The sequence below is a fragment of the Trachinotus anak genome, unplaced genomic scaffold (genome assembly GCF_046630095.1).
Source record: "Trachinotus anak isolate AG129_WGS33_773 ecotype Australia unplaced genomic scaffold, CSIRO_AGI_Tana_v1 ptg000019l, whole genome shotgun sequence".
NCBI classification, from domain to species: Eukaryota; Metazoa; Chordata; class Actinopteri; order Carangiformes; family Carangidae; genus Trachinotus; species Trachinotus anak.
In genome coordinates this window covers 6,841,441-6,859,326 of record NW_027273870.1, presented here as the reverse complement: position 1 = coordinate 6,859,326, position 17,886 = coordinate 6,841,441, and the positions used below count along the sequence as shown (strand labels likewise).

The window sequence follows — 17,886 nt, the reverse complement described above, 5'->3', positions numbered from 1 at the left end:
GGAGGCCCACCTGTCGGTATTAGGAGAATAACAGGTACAACATCTGAGGTAGAGGTAGGTTAGAGAATATACATCTAAGTAAAAGTTAAGGTATAGAAGTAAGTTTTAGGTTTAGATTTAAAAGCATGAATTGAGTCGGACAGTCTGATATCAGCAGGGAGGTTGTTCCAGAGCAGAGGGGCTGGATAGGAGAAGGCTCTGCAGCCAGCAGAAGACTTTTTAACTCTAGGAACAGACAAGAGCCATAAACTCTGGGAGCACAGATCATGACCAGGAGTATAAGGTTGAAGAGGATCAGACAGGTATGAAGGAGTCAGTCCGTGTAGAGCTTTGTATATCGTCAGAAGCACCTTAAAGTCTGATCTGACAGGGGTAGGAAGCCAATGGAGGGAAGCTAAAACTGCCGTAATGTGATCACATTTCCTGGATTTAGTTAAAATTCTAGCTGCAGCATTCTGAACCATTTGAAGACTTTTAATACGAGCACGTGGCAGGCCAGAAAACCGAACATTACAATAGTCAAGTCTTGATGAAACAAAGGCATGAATTAGGATCTCAGCATCGGTCATAGACAGAAAGGACTAAATCCTTGCCATATTATATAGGTGAAAAAAGGCGATCTTAGTGATATCTTTAATGTGCTGCTCAAAGGAGATGGTACACACCCAGATATTTGGCTGTGAGACTCTGAGAAATCACACAGTTGTCTGTAGTTAATGTAACATGATCAAACAAAAGACATCCAGCTTTTTACAGCAGACAAACAGAGCTCTCGCTTTGCAATCTAAGAGGAATCATCAGCCTGTATGGGCAGATACAGCTGAGTATCATCAGCATAACAATAGAAATTTATTCCATGGGTGTGAATAATTTGCCTTAGAGGTGAAATATAGAGAGAGAAAAGCAGAGGGCCAAGAACAGAGCCCTGGGGTACTCCATATTTCACAATAGAGTATGTTGATATAGTGTTTTTATAGGAGACACACCGTGTCCTGTCAGATAAGTAAGACTTTAGCCAGGTGAGGGCCAGACCAGAGACACCAAATGTGTGTTCCAGTCGGTCAAGAGAATACAATGGTCTATCGTATCAAAAGCCAAAGGTCCAATAAGAGGAGCACAGAGGTGGAGTCCATAGAAATCAGAAGATTATTTACTACTTTAGTGAGGGCTGTCTCAGTGGAGTGACAGGCCCCAAAGGCTGACTGAAATGGTTCAAAAAGATTATTAACAGACAAGTGGGTTGAAAGCTCCTGAGACACAGCTCTTTCCAGTACTTTGGAAAAAAATGGTTTGAGACTAGACGGTAATTTTTTAGGGATCCTGGATCAAGGTGTGGTTTACACACCAGATCTTCCATGACATTGTTTAGAAACTCCTATTCCTGATTACACAGGACCTGGTGAACATCCCTGGTACTAATTAGAAGGACTGCAGATAGAGGGACTCTGTTCTAGACCCAGAGGTAGAAGCACTTTCCCTGAGGTATAGAACTACTCTACCTGGCCATTTCTACAGGATCAGTCTCATCTATTTCTGCATTTAGTGATATAAAAGCAGTTATTATTAAGAGTAGCCCACTATTATAAAGCTTAATTTAATTTGATCACACAATGAAAAAAAAATTACTTGGCTTGTTTGATAATTATTGGCAATAAGTCCATAACTATGATCATTACATTATACTATAAGAAGAGAAATAATTGCCCCAGTGGCTCACTAAGGACGATGTGCACCATTTAGGCTAAATCTTGCAGTGTATAGTATTGCAGTGGCCTGGTTTCAAGTCCAGTTTGGGCCCCTTTGCTGCATGTCATCTCCTCTAAATTAACTTTAGTCTCACTTTAAAGTGAATCATTTCATGCTTGCTCAAGGGTTACTCCAGAGATTTTGTATTGCAAATCTATACTATTTAGAGACAGCTTTAAAAAAACAAATGGCCAAAGCCTAAGCAGCTGATGTTGACACATTCTGACTTTTAGTCCCTGGGCTTGTAAAGGCTTCAAACAGTTTGTTACTTTGTAAAGGCGTTCTGTTTACATTTTTTTAGACCTCCAAGCACAAATAACACTGATGCCAGCACGACGACACCATCATGAGGTATTTTCTCTGACATAAAGCTCCTGCACAACAACAGACCGCACAACTGTTTTCACATGTTGTGTAGTACTCTGCAAGAATAGTAAATTGTTCTTGATGTGTAATTGCATAGTTCACCATTTTAAGCAGTTTTTTTTTCTGGAAATCCTATCTGTTACAGAGAAAATAATATCCGATGTGCAAACATAAGCTTTGGAAACTCTGGAGCTGCTAATTCCACTTTTTATAAAAAAAAAAAAAAAGAAACCTATTTAGTAGCCTACGCTGTATTTCATTTAAAATGTTTGCAAATTCACAAAAATATAAAAGATCTATAATGAAATCATCTGTCCTGAGTGTAGAGAACAACATCTGCCATTGGGCTGGTGAATGTTGCACCAACGTGACACTTGAATGTGCACACTCACATGCACTCAACAGGACATACCTCTCTGTTGAGCAGAAGAGTCTGCCCCCATCATGTGACCACCTCTGAATCATCGATTACACACAAAATTACAACATGTGATACACTTTCCATCGCCCACATTGTTCATGCACAAGATCGTTGCATGACTGCTGTGATGCTTTGTCTATTTGGACACAGTGCTATGGTGGAAAACCCTTAACAGCCAGGATTAGATGGCACTGACTCTTGGAACCTCTGCATTAAAGTTACTTGTATACACAGCAACATACAGTATAGTGAGTCAGGACGCTCTCATATGGAGAATCCTGCAACTGAGGGAGCATACTAAAATTGATCAAACTCTGCACTTAGCCGTCATCTTACGGGCCATAGTTGCTAGTTGAGTGATATCATGGGTTGGAGCTGTGCATTTAGATGTTAGTTGGCAAAAAAAAAGGTACATTTCAAAAATCACATTCAGTTTCAGTTGGAAATATTTAATAGAAAGTAAGAAAGAAAGATGCTGCAACAACCATTTCACTGTAACCATAAAGTATGTGATTATAGAATTGATCAAAAAATTCTGATGGCACAAACTTCTGTATTCTACCTGGGATGGACTTGCAGGGGAGGGAGGGTTACGTAGCAGAAATGGGAAGGACTCCCATGTTTCACATTAAGGGTCTATGGCTGATGTGAGTCATACATATTTGTTTGGTTTTCAGGCACTTCCAGCAGACATTTTCAAATTCTACATATGGTGGCTTTAATGATAGTGATATCATGGTAGTGTCCTCTTGATGATTGCAGGTCCAGTTGATCCTTTTCTGGTTTTTATGTATTCCAATATATCCCACTTGGCACTAAATAACATGGAAGTGAAGTGAAGTGAAAAACAAAACAAAACAAAACAAAACAAAACAAAACAAAACAAAACAAAACAAAACAAAACAAAACAAAACAAAACAAAACATGAATGCCGCATGTCATCCAAGGTCTCCCACATCTAATGGCTGTAGAGCTACTTTGCTAGCTATTACAACATTTCCAATGGTCACATGATCAACTCTGTATTTCTACAGCCATCTTGAGATGCCTGATGGTGAATAGAGTTTAAATGCTGTGAGAAAACCCAGTCAGGTGGTTCATGGTGCGCTGCTATCTGTTGCACCAAGGGGCACCATTACATTACAGCAAGGAAAGAGTGAGAGAGAGATCTCCCCCCAGATCCAGTTAGTTCCCAGTGAGACCACACATGCTGAAAATAAACACTGTGCTGAGAGGTCATTTGCATCAGAGCCTCCACCAAATAATGTTTACATTCACAGTTTTTTATTTTGAAACTATTTTAAACAATAAGATCACAAATATACACAAAATTTCTCACATTTTTATAAATATTAAAGGTCTGTGTGGGACTGACAGCAACCGTACTTCATATGTTAATTGGTCAAAAATGAACAGTGTCACATATGTTCTCTCTCTCACACACACACACACACAAACACACACATACACATACACACAGTCATAAAGAGCTAAAAAGTCCCATTCTTCTTCTGAACAGTCTGGCACCTCTCTCTCTCTCTCTCTCTCTCTCTCTCTCTCTCTCTCTCTCTCTCTCTCTCTCTCTCTCTCTCTCTCTCTCTCTCTCTCTCTCTCTCTCTCTCTCTCTCTCTCTCTCTCTCTCTCTCTCTCTCTCTCTCTCTCTCTCTCTCTCTCTCTCAGCAGCAGTTCCACAGCTCTTTCTCTGGTCTTTTCTTGCTCAGGACGTTAAAGGACCCACTGTATGTCAGAGCATTTGCTGCTGACGGTTTCTTCTGTCGCTTCAGTTTGGCACCAACAGCCAAGACGATGTCCTCCACCTTATCCTGCTGATATGAAACCTTCCTGTCACCTCGTATTCCGTTCAAACGTTTGAATGGCGGGTTCTTGGCGGACGTCTCAAAAAACATCATGCTGTGGACCTTGGCGAAGCTCATCGCCTGCTCCTGGCTCACCTGGCCTTCAGGCCTACTGGGGTCCCGGAGGTCACTCTTATTACCCAACAGGAACCTGCATGGAGAATAGGCAGCGGAAAGGGACAAATAATGAAGGCAGATGACATTAGGGTGTCACAAAATAAGTAATGTTGTCATAGGATAAAGAAAATTTTGATACGATTAAATCAAAAACTGTCCGCTGTCTTTAGTGAGTAGCAGTACATACAGAAAGTTGATGCAGTTACCTGGGGATTTCCTGCCCAAGGGAGTTCTGCCTGCACTCTTCTATCCAGGAAATGAGTCCGTTGAAGCTGGCAGGGCAGGAAACATCATAAATGAAGAGCACGGCATGGGCGTTTCGATAGTAGTGCTGCACCATGGACTTCCTAAAGCGCTCCTGTCCTGCTGTGTCCCACAGCTGGAGCTGATGGAGGAGGAGAGACAATGAAAGAGGAAAAGTGAGACATTTACATGTAGGCTCTTCTCACTGACTGGCACTGGGGAGGAGGTGGTAGGGGCAAAAACAAGAGAAAGAGGAAATAAATGAGAAGGCACAAAGAGGAAAAGAAATCATGTGTTGAACAACCCCAAACCACACACACACTCACACACACAATAACATGCACAGAGACATACCATGAGTCATCACCGAGAGGGAACAAGAAAAGGAGTATAAACATGTTGATATGATAGAAAGTCAGATCTCAAACGACAAACCATGTGACTCTTACATAATCTATGCATTTAGCACATGAGCACAAAACCTATGATGACAAATCCATGTTCCACAACCTTGTGTTAGGACTTGACTTACTTTAGACTCGATTTATTAAAGATTTGACTTGAGACTTGAAATCAGAAACTTTCAAGTCTCAAGCCGTGACCTTGTACAAACAGCAGCTTTTACACAGCAGTCCTTGTGGAATATAAAAAAAAGGGTCTTGTGTAACCCACACAGCTCAAATATTTGATCATTAGCTCTATGCTTTGAAACTGTGTGGTCTCAGCTTTGTATAAAACACACTGTGGCGTTGAAACAATTGAAACAAATTCAAATTCCATGTAATAGTAATTGTTAGCCTTCGAAGACCTGGAGGATCTGCAGTTGACTTGGAATTTGCTGATGAGGCCCGACACCACTCTCGACTGACTCTAGGCCTCAAAACTTTACGGTCTGTCTTGATTGCCTTAAGACGTGACCGGACTGAGTCGAGACTTGACTTATGACTTGCCCTAGAGGACATGAGACTTGTTTTTCACCAACTCAAGACTTCACTTGAGACATGCCTTCAGATCCTTTATTGTCTTCACTGACTCAAGCCTTGACTTGATGCCTTACCTTGACTGACATAAGACTTTTCTTGAGTAGCTCAAGACTTGTCTTGATTGACTTGAGACCTGACTTGTACTTTGCCCAGAAGTCTCACAAAAAGCGCTGGTAATATTGTTAGTCACTGCCCATAAAATAAAAACACAATTTTACCACTCTTTGAATTATTTTTCAATATCCATTCACATTTTAAGATTTCTTACATCATACATTCAAACTGATCCAAAGACTGATCTATTCCCTACTGAAGATAAAGCTTGAAAACTCTTCTGCCCTGAAGTAACAAACAAATCTGCAATCACCACCGACAGACACTTCCTCTGTCATGTGCTAGTTTCAAAACACTCTAGCATAAACTAACACCCACACATTTAATATGAAGTCATCAAACAGAGTCCTTTATCATGTCTACATGACTCAGCTCAAGTGAAACTTTATATACCTTGCAGTTACATGATCAGCTAAAAATCGACGTGAAATATATGCATTTATGAAACTGTTGATGTTGAGTCAGAGCTCAATAAAATCAAGCATGCAACCCTCACAGTGAACACAAGCAGCTCTGCTGATTTTCTGCCATCCGGAGAATCCTCAGTCTCAATTTCAGACAAACACGTCTGTGTTATTTCAGCAGAGCTTCACTGGAGATAAAGGTGCAGTAGGCCTATAATAAAGTCACTGTGTATAAAAGCTCACTCGTTCAGAACCGGTATGAATCTTATGGCCTCTTCCACTGTGGAGCTGCTGGTGATTTAGTGGTTTTTGTTTCAGGGCCAACTGACGATACTGAATTTACTCTCAGAAGTTCTCTGAATAACCGAGCTGCTTCGTTATGCGTAAAAGCTGCTGTTTGCTACAGGCTTGCGCACAGATCCTGTTACTGGTTCCATTAATTTGCTTAAAGTGCTGCAGAAACTTCCTCATCTACCTTAATTTTTTCTCCATCAATGTCCAGCAGTCTCTCACGGAAATCCACCCCAATGGTGGCCTCCACTCTGTCGGGGAACTGTCCGGCGCAGAGTCGGTGTGTGAGGCAGGTCTTCCCCACACCGGAGTCTCCGATCACCAGCACTTTAAAGGTCCGACAGCGGGTCAGCAGGGAGGACACACTGCCCAAGGAGTTGGACAACTCGAGAGATGACTCCATTGTACGAGCTGTTCACAGTGAATTCTGTCGAAGACAACGCGCAAAAACGCCCTTGGCGTCAAACGCCCACTCCAATAAAGGGTTTCCACAGTTTTCACACTGTGGTCGAGCCCGCCGTCATTCACGTTTCCGTGGTCAAACCCCCCCGCTCCTGTGTTTCGACTGCGCGATCTGTTTGACATTTACGGTAACCGCAGTGAAACCGCTCCGGGGAGCTGCTGGAGGCGCAGACAGGAGTTCAGAAGTGACTTCAAATACAGCCTCACATGGGATGTTACAGAAATGCTGTCATTTAATTATATCATTAATTATTCCGAGCAATGACCTGAATAATCGTTAAATATATACACTGTAATATAGATTCCAAAGTAAAAGTTTAGTTTCCAATATTGTCTGTTGTTCGAAAGATGATAATTAATTCTGTCAAAGTCCTTCCCAGAGAATAGAAATAAAAAAAAAAATCCCCTAACTAAAAACTATTTCTTCCATGAATAGTCCAAAACCCCTTTTGGGCCTACTGCTGGACTTAGTCCTTCTTAGACCACTTGCACAAATACTATGAAATACTTAACCCATACACCAGTGGTTTCAAACTTTTTCACATCATCTACCTTAATTTTTTCTCCATCCTTAAGTGACACAAATTTGACCACGGACCCCCATGTGATAAGATTTTTGCTTTTAGATGTTTTACAGCAGAAAGGGTTTGAAACCCATGAACAAAACAGTCATACATTCTGTCATTGTGTTACTTATTGATGGATTCATGATTATGAAAATGAATCAGTCCTCTTTTCTGCTGGACACCCCCAGGAATACAATACCAGATGAGTGATATGACGTGTTTTGAGGACAGTCCACTTGGTGGCAGTGCAGGTCTATTACCAAAATGCCCTCCATCGAAATACAACTTATACATTTTTGTCTTGACCAAATCAAGTAAAATCAAGGTGGTCAGCTTTTTTCTCCAGGGGGAAAGGGGACCCAGAACAGCACAGGCATGTGCTTCAGTGAAGTGATCAAATCCTTAGGGTATCTTGCTTGTTTCACATAATTTGGTAACTAAGACTAATTTTATCTTATGACCCACCACATGTTCTTTGAAAGACAGACCCATGAAATTCATTCTTTTGTAAAAACCTACACATAAATACCATAAAATCCAGTCACTCCCATTCAGTTTCAACACAGTTCTTTAAATTCTTTCTTCTCACATTCTTTAAACACTTGGCCTGGACAAGAGAATCAATTTTCTGAGGTAATAATGATGGTTTTGCTGACACCATCTCTGTTGTAAACTTTGGTCTCTGCTGGTGTAACTTTATTTATTTATTTATTTATTTTATCTGTTTAGCCTACATCTCCTTATTTTTCATTCCTCCCAGGCTAACTGGACCTGTCCAGTCTATCGAGCTGGTGCCTCTGAGATCCAGCAGGATTCTGAGTCACCTCTTTGACTCCCTTTTGGATTTTTTATGTATTTGTTATAACCTTTTTTTCATTTTGATTTTAAAAATGTAGCTCCAGGTTCGTTCAGTAGCTGTTCAGGAGCTATCGGCCACATCAGATGGTCCTCATCAACAGGTTGGTCTTATTCATTTGCCAGTGAACTGTAGGAGTTCAAACTTTGCATGATTCTGAACACCTCTAAACTACATGTCCATCATGCTTTGCAGTATAAAAAAACTCTATGTTATGTGTATTTGTATACTTTATGGCATTTTCTGTCATGCCTTCTCTTATCACCACACATTGTGAAAACATTTTGAAGTCAGGCCACAGGTTTATTGACAAATGAACGTCAAAAAGTTAAAAATACTTAAGTAATTTGCTGATTCACGGCTTTTCATTTCCACTGTGGAAAAGTGGGAGACAGCTTCTGTCATGGCTGATGTTAGTAGATCAGAACAATCAACACCAGGAGACAGAAATGTGACTAACCAGGCTGGATGAGTGATACTAAATCCTCCTCATCCTCCAGCTTTGCAAAAACATTTTCTGGACTATTAAAAAATGTCTCCTCATGGGAAGTCATGGCCTTGCATGCAACACTCGTCCTCAGTAAGGAAAGCCTCTGAAAGACATTTGGCTCCACCATATTTGCTGTCAGGTTTTTAGCCTAATAGTCGTGTTTTGGCTATTGTGTTGCTCCACAAAGAAACATTTTTAAGAAGTCAACAAAGTGTTGCACCTGGAACAAGAAGAATTAAAAAAAAAAGTTTAGAATTTGTCTAGTAGCCTTATTGAATTATGGAAATACAGTCAATAAATGAGACTCCCACTTAATCTGTTGTTTGTTTGTTTTTGTTTTTCTGTGGGTATTTTTTCTGTGGGTAAAATAAATTGTTCTGCTGACCCCGTCCACATCAGCACATCACTCAGCTTCTGTGCCTGTGCTCCTGGCTGCCTCTCTAAACTGGGTGCTGGCTTACTGCAGGTAATACACTGACTATTGATAACTACCTCGCTCAAACCCACGTCAAATAACTTGAACTATCACTGTAAGTGGAATAATTATCGGAATAAGACAGAGGAAATATGCCTGGCTGGGTCAGTAATATCTTTTTAAATCATCTCAAAACATGCTTTTATTAGAGAGCATATCAAGGTTTTACTCAATGATTTTTAAATTTTTATTTAATCTAAATATATATGTATACATTTCTTTCAATTGCATTTATTTCATCCTAGATTGGAATTGGTTTTATTTGTGTAGGCTTACTCGTTTATCACAATATCTCGGGTTTTTCATTGTTGATTTTCATTCGCTGGCTTGTATGAAGCTCTTTTTGAAACTTGAGTGCTGTATAAATAAAGAATATTAGCACCGTCTTCGTAAATACGACTTTCTTTGTGGGGGGGGGGGGGTCACTAGGGGGCACATGTGATCAACTGAAACTGTCTCGTATCCTCGGGTCTTTTATTGTGAAAAAAACTATAGCGCCGGGAATGTTCCGACCACTACTTCCGCTAATCTTGCCAGTGAGTGAGACTGATGTTTTGAGCCGCTCTGTTCATGCTATAAGGTGATTTTACTTTTATTTGGAAGTGATCATTTTAGTTTGGTTTTGGTTTCGACGTCGCAGCATGTGTACCTAGTCGCTACTTCTCTAAGATAGCTGTAGTTAGGGCTAGCGTGTAGCTAAGGTTAGCATGCGTTAAGAGTAATACAAAGGGTGCTACAGAGGAAGCTCAAGTTAGCTTTCATATCTGTAACCAGAGGATGCTCCGACCACTTACAGTTTTATAATTTGTCTATTGAGTTTTGCAAAGAGATACTTTGTTAAAATGCGAAAAAGAGTTAAAATTAGGGAAGTTCCTCTAACGGTGAACAACGTGTCATTACAGTCTCCAGCTGTAGGGATATTTCTAAACGAGCTACTTTTTATCGCGGAGTCACAGTCGTGTCATTTTATCTTAAAGCTTCCTGTCTGTCCGAGCAACAGGTTTGTTTTTATGTCCAAGTCTGGCTATGTCAGGGAAATAACGTTTATTTTGGATTTTGAAAAGCTATCATAACTAAAAATCTATGCTAACCGGTAATTTGTTGTCAACAATAGTAATATAATTTCCCTTTTTTGTAAACCGCAGTCATTTCAGTCAAATTTTCAATTTATATCTTAACAGGATCCACAGGAAGACAACCTTTTTTACCCCTCAAAATAAAGTCACAACGTTATAAGCAGCCATGGACTCACAAGGTAAGAGACGCTTATGAATGAGTTACCAATGCTTACATTATTTTTCATGTTACATTGTTACAAGAACCTCAGTGTTCTGCTGTTGTGTATCCTTGTGAATTTTAGTTCATGAGGAGTCATCACTGTCTTTTGAATGTGATCGTAGTACCAAAGTAGATTCGATTCATGAATAGTTTTTCCATGATCACATTTAATAAAACAGGACGTACATTAGTTCTGACAACATGCATCATTTAAAAATCCAAGTTCAGCTCTACAATTATCTTTCATTTCCTCAGAAGCATTTAATTGTGAATATCACTTTTTAAGGCTTGATCTGTAGAAATGCACTGGATTTGTAATAGGGCCAACGCTGACCTTGTTAAACTGGACCAATCCACACACAAAACACAGTTCCATCAATAATGTTATGATTTAATGTTTAGTGTTTCTGTCTTTAGTGTTGAATTTAGGAAAAGGAGAGAGAACTGGTATCTCTCTCTTTTGACTGTTTCTTAGAGACACAATTTGTGGTGACAAACTCCCATTTGAATTCCCCCACAGCAACCCCACAGCCAGTCATGTGTGAAGTCTGTGGAACATACTTTGAGACACGACGAGGGCTCTCCAGCCACGCCCGCCTCCATCTACGTCAGCTTGGTGTGACGTTGTCAGAGAGCAGCGGAGCTCCCATAGAGCTCCTCTACCAGCTTATCCAGGAAAAAGATGGCTCCCTCCCCAATTTCAAAGCAGACTCCTCTACACTAGAGGTGACCCCTCTCAAAAACACAACCGAGCAGGAGTCTACTCCCTCGGTGTCAGAGGACAAGAGTTCCCCTTACAAGGCAGCGGTTAGAGTCACGTCAGCTCCACAAAAAATGGATCATCAGGGATCTCCAGTTAGATTGAAAGAATCAGAATCCAATCTCCTCCCATCCTCGCCATCTTCTCTTAGGCTCACTGAAGGTGGCAGCTCGTCCTCCTTGGAGCACCAAACCACAGCCAAGCCACTATGGGCACCACTGGAAACTGATGCCCCTATTACCTTAGGTACGGTTGAATTCTTAACAATTATTTAAAAAATGTTGAAAATAGCAAGGTCTGCAGCTTCATGTGGAAGACAGAACTTAGGGTAGGCTACCTTATGCAATTATATGGCTTCAGATGTAACATTTAGATGTAACATTTTTGTTTTAACAAAGTACATCTCAACAGTCTCCTGCTGACTTGATACCTTTCCCCCATCATTTTCAGACACCAATGATGAAGTCCATGTTTGCCAGCTTTGTGGCTGCTGGTACGAGACACGCAAGGGCTTGTCCAGTCATGCTCGGGCCCATCTACGCCAGATTGGAATCCCTGACAGTGAAATTAAAGGCAGCCCTATTAATTTTCTTTATCAGATTATGGAGGAGGAGGATCTCAAACCCATAAACAACGAGCAACAGGTGCCACTCACCTCAAACAGTCCCTCCAGTCCACCTAGGTCCTCCTTGAGGCGTCCCTCAGATTTGTCCTCTCCGCCTGCATCTCCCCCCAACAAACGGCCTAAAACATTAGAGGAGTGCACCTGTATTCTGTGCGGGGAAGAGTTTGAGAATCGTAAAGGCCTGGGCAGCCACGCTCGCTCTCACCTGCGTCAGATGGGGATGACTGACTTAATGGGGAAAAACTCTGCAATCGACACCATCCAGGAACTGGTCAGCAGTGGCATGTTAGAAGCAGTGAAGCCCCCCAGAACAAACAGTACGTCCAGCTCATCTACTGTGCCATCTACAGCCCAAGCACTGTCTCCAGCTCTGGACCAGTCACAGAGCCCGTTGCCCTCCACATCCCTCATCCCAAGCCCTGCAAAGAACACTCCGTCTCCTCAAACTGCTGTCAACAGGGCCCCAAAGGCAAAGAAAGGCTTTCGGCTAGCAGTGGATCCCCTCCTTAGGAAGCCCAAGCCTGAGCCTGTAGAGATAGAGGTGTCTGTTGAACCAAAGGCATCCAATACTATGAGCAGCTCTCCCTCACAGAAGTCGCCCACTGCTGCTGTTGTTTCAAAGCCTTTCAATGCAGGTAAAGATGGCAGCCATACTCCCATAGTGGTTGGCATAGGATAGTTTAGTAGGTTATATTCATAATGTCAATATGTGCTCCAATTAAATGAATTTGTACACTTAGTTTTTTTTCTTCAATTCATTCAATTATTTGTTTGTATATGTATATCATAATTTGGCTGTATCCTCTCAGTGTCCCCGACAGATGTACAATCCCCACCAACAGTCCTTTGTGACTTCTGTGGCCAGCTGTTTGACACCCGTAAAGCCTTGTCATGCCACGTCCGTGCTCATCTACGCCAGCTTGGCCTCACCTGGTCGATCAAAACATCACCGATTGACCTCCTCAAAGAGGTCATGTTGCATGGTGAAGAAGGCAGGAAATGGTCTTCACCATCAGGCAAAGGCACATGGACCCCTCAGGGCTCCAAGAGGTCCCTGGATGGCCCCCAGTCGAGGGAACCAGCCTCTAACAGCTGCACCACACCTCTAGACTTCTCCATAAAAGAGAAATCCCCATCAGGGAAGAGTGGGGCCTCACATGCTGGTAAGAAGTTTACAGTTAGTAGTAAAGATGTTTGTGTCATTTTCTTTCACTGAAGAAAATGTTTTTTCACGTAGTGGTGAGTCTGCATTAAAGGTATAAGCAGTGTTGATATATGACAGTGGGCCACAGCGCACTCAGTGACATGTTTCTTAACTACAATTAACATGGGCTCAGTCCTTCATACTCTGCTGGTGCCATGATACTCAGTAGAGCACCAAATATGTGTTAGTCCATAGCTAGAAATAGTCACCAACAAAAGCGGTAGTTACTCTTGTTTTATTGTTACACAGCCAGTGTTAGCATTAACAGCTGCTGACTTATCAGTCCTGATCAGTTTACTGTGTGGAGAGAAAAACGTAGACCTGCACAGGTTTTCAGCATCACTGCAACTGTTTTCTTATCTGTGAGTCGGAATATTGTGGCAACAGAGTAGGAAAAAGGCATGCAAAAGTTCCACTGTTCAGAGGAGCTATTTGTAAGTTTTGCTATTGCTACATAGTCAACATTAGCATTAACAGTTGTTTACTTACCAGTCTTGCCCAGAGCTTCAGCTGTTCTTGCATTTACAAGAGGTTATAATATGCCCTCTGAGCAGCACTGGTTCTTCAGGGCAGACTGGACGCTACAGTGACTCTGTGTCAGAAAGACCAGGCCAGGGCTAGCTGGTGCTGACTAGCATGCTAACTAGCTATTGACATGCTAACTAGCATACTAACCAGCATGCAAAATTTCTTGTACACTGGTAAGTAAACAGCTGTTATTGCTAATGTTGGCTACATAGCAATAGCAAAATGTACAAATTACTCCTTTTTTAGGTTTTCTAAGTCAAAGAAAAAAATCTGCTAATGATTTGTGGAACTCACTAAATTGGTAATACATGACTAATACTTGCCTAAAAATGTCTCATCTTCTTTGTGACAGACACGTCCTGTGAGCTTTGTGGGTTTGATTTTGAAAACCGCAAGGCCCTGGCCAGTCACGCGCGGGCCCACCTCCGGCAGCTGGGAATCATTGAATGGAAGGCTGACGGAGCAAGTTCGCCAATTGAACTCCTCAGTGAGTTGATCCGAAAGGACCCAACGAAAGTGGCAGCAATAAACCGACGCTACCGTATGGGAGACCTTTATATCAAGAAGGTGGGCTGTGCTCTAAAATATGTTTAAAATGAATCCCAGTCAGATTGAGATACACCTAAAGATGTAATAATTAAATTAAATTAAATTTACTATACATTCATTTTCTTTCAGTCCCAGAGAAGTGCTGCTTCGCCCTCCCTGTCCACAGACTCTGACTCTGTGCCGGGCAGCAGCATGAAGCCTGAGCACAAGGTGGGCAGAGAGGACTTGGGCATCACTGCAGGTTCATCCAGACAATCACAAGGCCACACTCGGACTATTGCAGCCCACACTCAGCCAAGGGGTGAGAAATGAAAGACTCTGACTCTAACTGATAAAAACATGTAGATTTTTTTCTGTATGTTACTGTAATACCTCTCTGTGAAATTACAGGGGTCCATCCACCAAAACGCTCAGTGCCTACAGGGGAGGAAAATCAGGACACCAACTCCCAGCAGCCATCACGGTCCGGCAGCATCCCTGCACTGCTGCCAAAGCCCCCGCTAACACCGCTGGTCAAGCTGGTGGGCAAAGTCTACTCTCTGAAGTGCAGGTCAGTCTATAAAGCACAAGATATAAAGAATCACGTTCCTGTTGTATCCAGTGAATGATGCACTAAAATCAAATCAAGTAAGGCAGGTCAGACTGGACAAACAGTTTCATTCTCTGCAGTTTTATTGGTCCATTGTCAATGAGAGAGAGAGAGAGAGTGAGTGGGTGAGCCAGTGTGCAAACACTAGTTTAAACTGACTAACAAGGTGACATACATATGATGTGAAAATATTCATTTAAAAACAGACTGAATGGTGTAGCCTGATAATGAGCTGTGAGCTATGTTAGCCTAAGCAAGCTAATGTTAGCCTTTCTGAGCGTTGCTACAACAGATGCTAGCTGTAGCAATTCACACACAATAACAGTAACATTTCAGGACATGAACATTTTGATGACACGTTGTTAATATAAAGTTAGCAACTGAAACTCACTCAGCCTGAACTCTGTGTGTAGATCTGGATGTCTGTGTTGGAGCTGCTAAGATAAGTTTGAGGTGTTTCCTCCCACGGCACATTTGCACACTGGCATTTGGTCGTCTATAACTTGTCCTGATGATCTGCGTCAAATACAAAATATCTCCATACACCAGCGCATCGTGTGTATGTGTGTTTTTTCACACAAGTCACAATGAACCTGTTGCCACTGTAATTCCACGTGTTGTTGTTATTGTTAACCTTCTTCTCTCTGAGTTTGATGTCAGAATAGAACTGGTACCTTCGGTGCCTTCAGTACTGTAGAAAAACAAGTATCATAACATTTTGAGAATTTTGGCATCAACATGACACCTAAGTATCAGTTCTTGTGACACCCCCGGTGCATTCACATCTGTAATCAGAGCTGTCCACTTTTGACCGTGTCAGCTGAGACAGACGTTAATGCCAGGTCTGAACAGGGCGATAAAGTCAGACTGTGTGGAATAAGATGATTTTAATTACTTAAAGCTATTTAAGTAGAAACAAAAGGGAAAACCTGTATTGTTTGGTTCATTTTGACAACAAATCTATGAGTCACATTCACTTTCTTGAAAAAATTAAAGTGATAAATGATGAACACCAGATGGTTATTTGTTCCCCAGTCTTACATGAGATGCACCCTGTTGTTTAATCACATTATTATGTAATTGTTGTACCTCGGTTAAGCAGGTCAGATCACCTGTCTCTCTCTCTCTCTCTCTGTCCTGCTGTTCAGGTTCTGTGAAGAAGTGTTTCACGGACCTCTGTCTGTTCAAGAGCAGTGGATCACACACCTGCAGACACACATCCTGTCACTGGGCTACAAAGGCAAAGCATCTCCTCCTGCTGCACCGGTGGCAGCTCCAGCTCTTGTACATCCAGTTGCTGTCTAGTCCACAAAATCTTTCCCTAATCCATATATTTTTTTAAAGTTGTTATTTTTAACACATCATAGTCAAGAGGAAGTATCTATTTTGAGGGACCATATTGCAAAATAGATGTTCCCTTGTTGTGGAAAGGGCAAACATGAGTCATATTAGGTAAGCAGCAGAGTGGAAGCCACTCAAGTGAAATCCATTAGGCACTATATATTGGGTAATACAATTATCACAATACAGATTACTGGATGTTTATGGAAAAGATAGTTCATCCCTCATTTTGATGATGAGTACTTTCTCCCCCCTGCTCACACATTCCTTCCATTTGTACAAAAGTCAAATGTGATTCAGTGTTTGTCAGTGACCAACAACGTGCCCCACACTGAGAGACTGAACGTGGCCTAAATTAATGTCTCTTTTTATTCTTTGCCTTTGAATTGAGCCTTGTTTTAGAAACATACTTTTTAACAGTTTTACTTAAAATCTGAAAATATTAAAATTTTCTGCCATATGAGAAACATTTTTAGAAAAACGCAACACTAATACCAGACAGTGGTAATTTCTTGTCTTATCTTGACCTTGGACACACTGTGTTTCTGTTCTTCTTCAGGTGTAACTGCTAATCACAAACAGTTTTTCTGCTCTTTTTACATTACTTTTTTAACACTTGTTATGTAAATTAAATTCTGTCTTGTATATAAACGTGTAGTGTATGGAACGTGGGGTTTTTTTTCACAAATGCCATACAAATGAAAATCAGTGGAGATGAGTCTCTTCAGGAGTTGATAATAACAAACAACCTGCACTTCACCAGGAATCCCACCAAGATTCAGTTCATCCACATTGGCAGTAGATATACTTGTCTTCTAATACAATTCAATATGTCCATGAAATTCAGCACATAAACTCTCTCATGTCTCCGTTCACACACATCACAATCACAATCAGTGGTGCTTATCACGCCGTCCCCCGGGCTGCACTGGGCCACTCTGACCATGTCATGGTCCACCTGATTCCCACATACAGGCAGAAACTAAAACTGAACTAGAACCTCCAAGAACCTCCAATTGCACCAATCACCAGAACAAATTCCTTGTATGTGGAAACATACTTGGCAATAAAACTGATTCTGATTCTGATTCTGACAAATTTTATATACCCTTGTTTACCTTGTGTTTCTGTCTGATTTTTAAATAAATTTTTGGGATTCTGTCTTCTGTCTCACTTCCTTTCTAATCTAAAATCTCATCATTCATGTGTCTCACACTGGAGGCGACCATGATGACCTCCTTCTTCTCCTTCTTTTGGATCAACCTGTGAACGCTTCTGTTTGCATCACTGCATAGAGTTTACAATTTTTCTACTGGATGTTTTTTTTTTTTTTTTGATTTTACCATCAGTTTGCAACATAACAAAATGTGAAAGGAGTCTGAATTCTTTCCGAATGCACTGTATTTCTGGCACCCGTAGAGTTTTTTTTTTTTTTTTTTAAAGTTTATTGTTTACACATTCTTTGTTCGTCCTCCATATTGTAATTACAATATCTCTCCATTGTGTAAACCAACAAACTCAAGCTCACAGACATAGATAACATTTCAGCTCCACAGAGCATTGTTGTCATGAAAATGTGGAAATCATGAGAGAGAAAAGCTGCACATTCAGCATCAGAGCCA

The 17,886-nt window shown here is 41.2% G+C and overlaps 2 protein-coding genes across 3 annotated transcripts; one reads left to right on the top strand and one right to left on the bottom strand.

Moving 5' to 3' along the window:
• Positions 1-4,157: 4,157 nt before the first annotated feature.
• On the bottom strand, positions 4,158-7,083 carry LOC139636564 (ras-related protein Rab-33B-like). Its single transcript, XM_071504739.1, has 3 exons — positions 6,726-7,083; positions 4,713-4,891; positions 4,158-4,540 (listed from the first exon to the last, which is right to left on the bottom strand). Exons 1-3 carry the CDS (start codon positions 6,942-6,944, stop codon positions 4,210-4,212), a joined length of 729 nt encoding a protein of 242 aa, XP_071360840.1. The 5' UTR covers positions 6,945-7,083; the 3' UTR covers positions 4,158-4,209.
• Positions 7,084-7,571: 488 nt separating this feature from the next.
• wiza (WIZ zinc finger a) lies at positions 7,572-17,352 on the top strand. 2 transcript variants are annotated; one of them, XM_071504737.1, is made up of 9 exons: positions 7,572-9,970; positions 10,572-10,645; positions 11,189-11,674; positions 11,879-12,688; positions 12,863-13,216; positions 14,138-14,352; positions 14,464-14,635; positions 14,725-14,884; positions 16,072-17,352. In XM_071504737.1, the coding sequence occupies exons 2-9, from the start codon at positions 10,633-10,635 to the stop codon at positions 16,226-16,228; spliced, it is 2,367 nt and encodes a 788-aa protein (XP_071360838.1). In that variant the 5' UTR covers positions 7,572-9,970; positions 10,572-10,632; the 3' UTR covers positions 16,229-17,352. The 2 variants fall into 2 exon arrangements, with proteins under 2 accessions (XP_071360838.1, XP_071360839.1); XM_071504738.1 differs by lacking the exon at positions 7,572-9,970 and adding an exon at positions 9,991-10,390.
• The last annotated feature ends 534 nt before the right edge of the window (positions 17,353-17,886 follow it).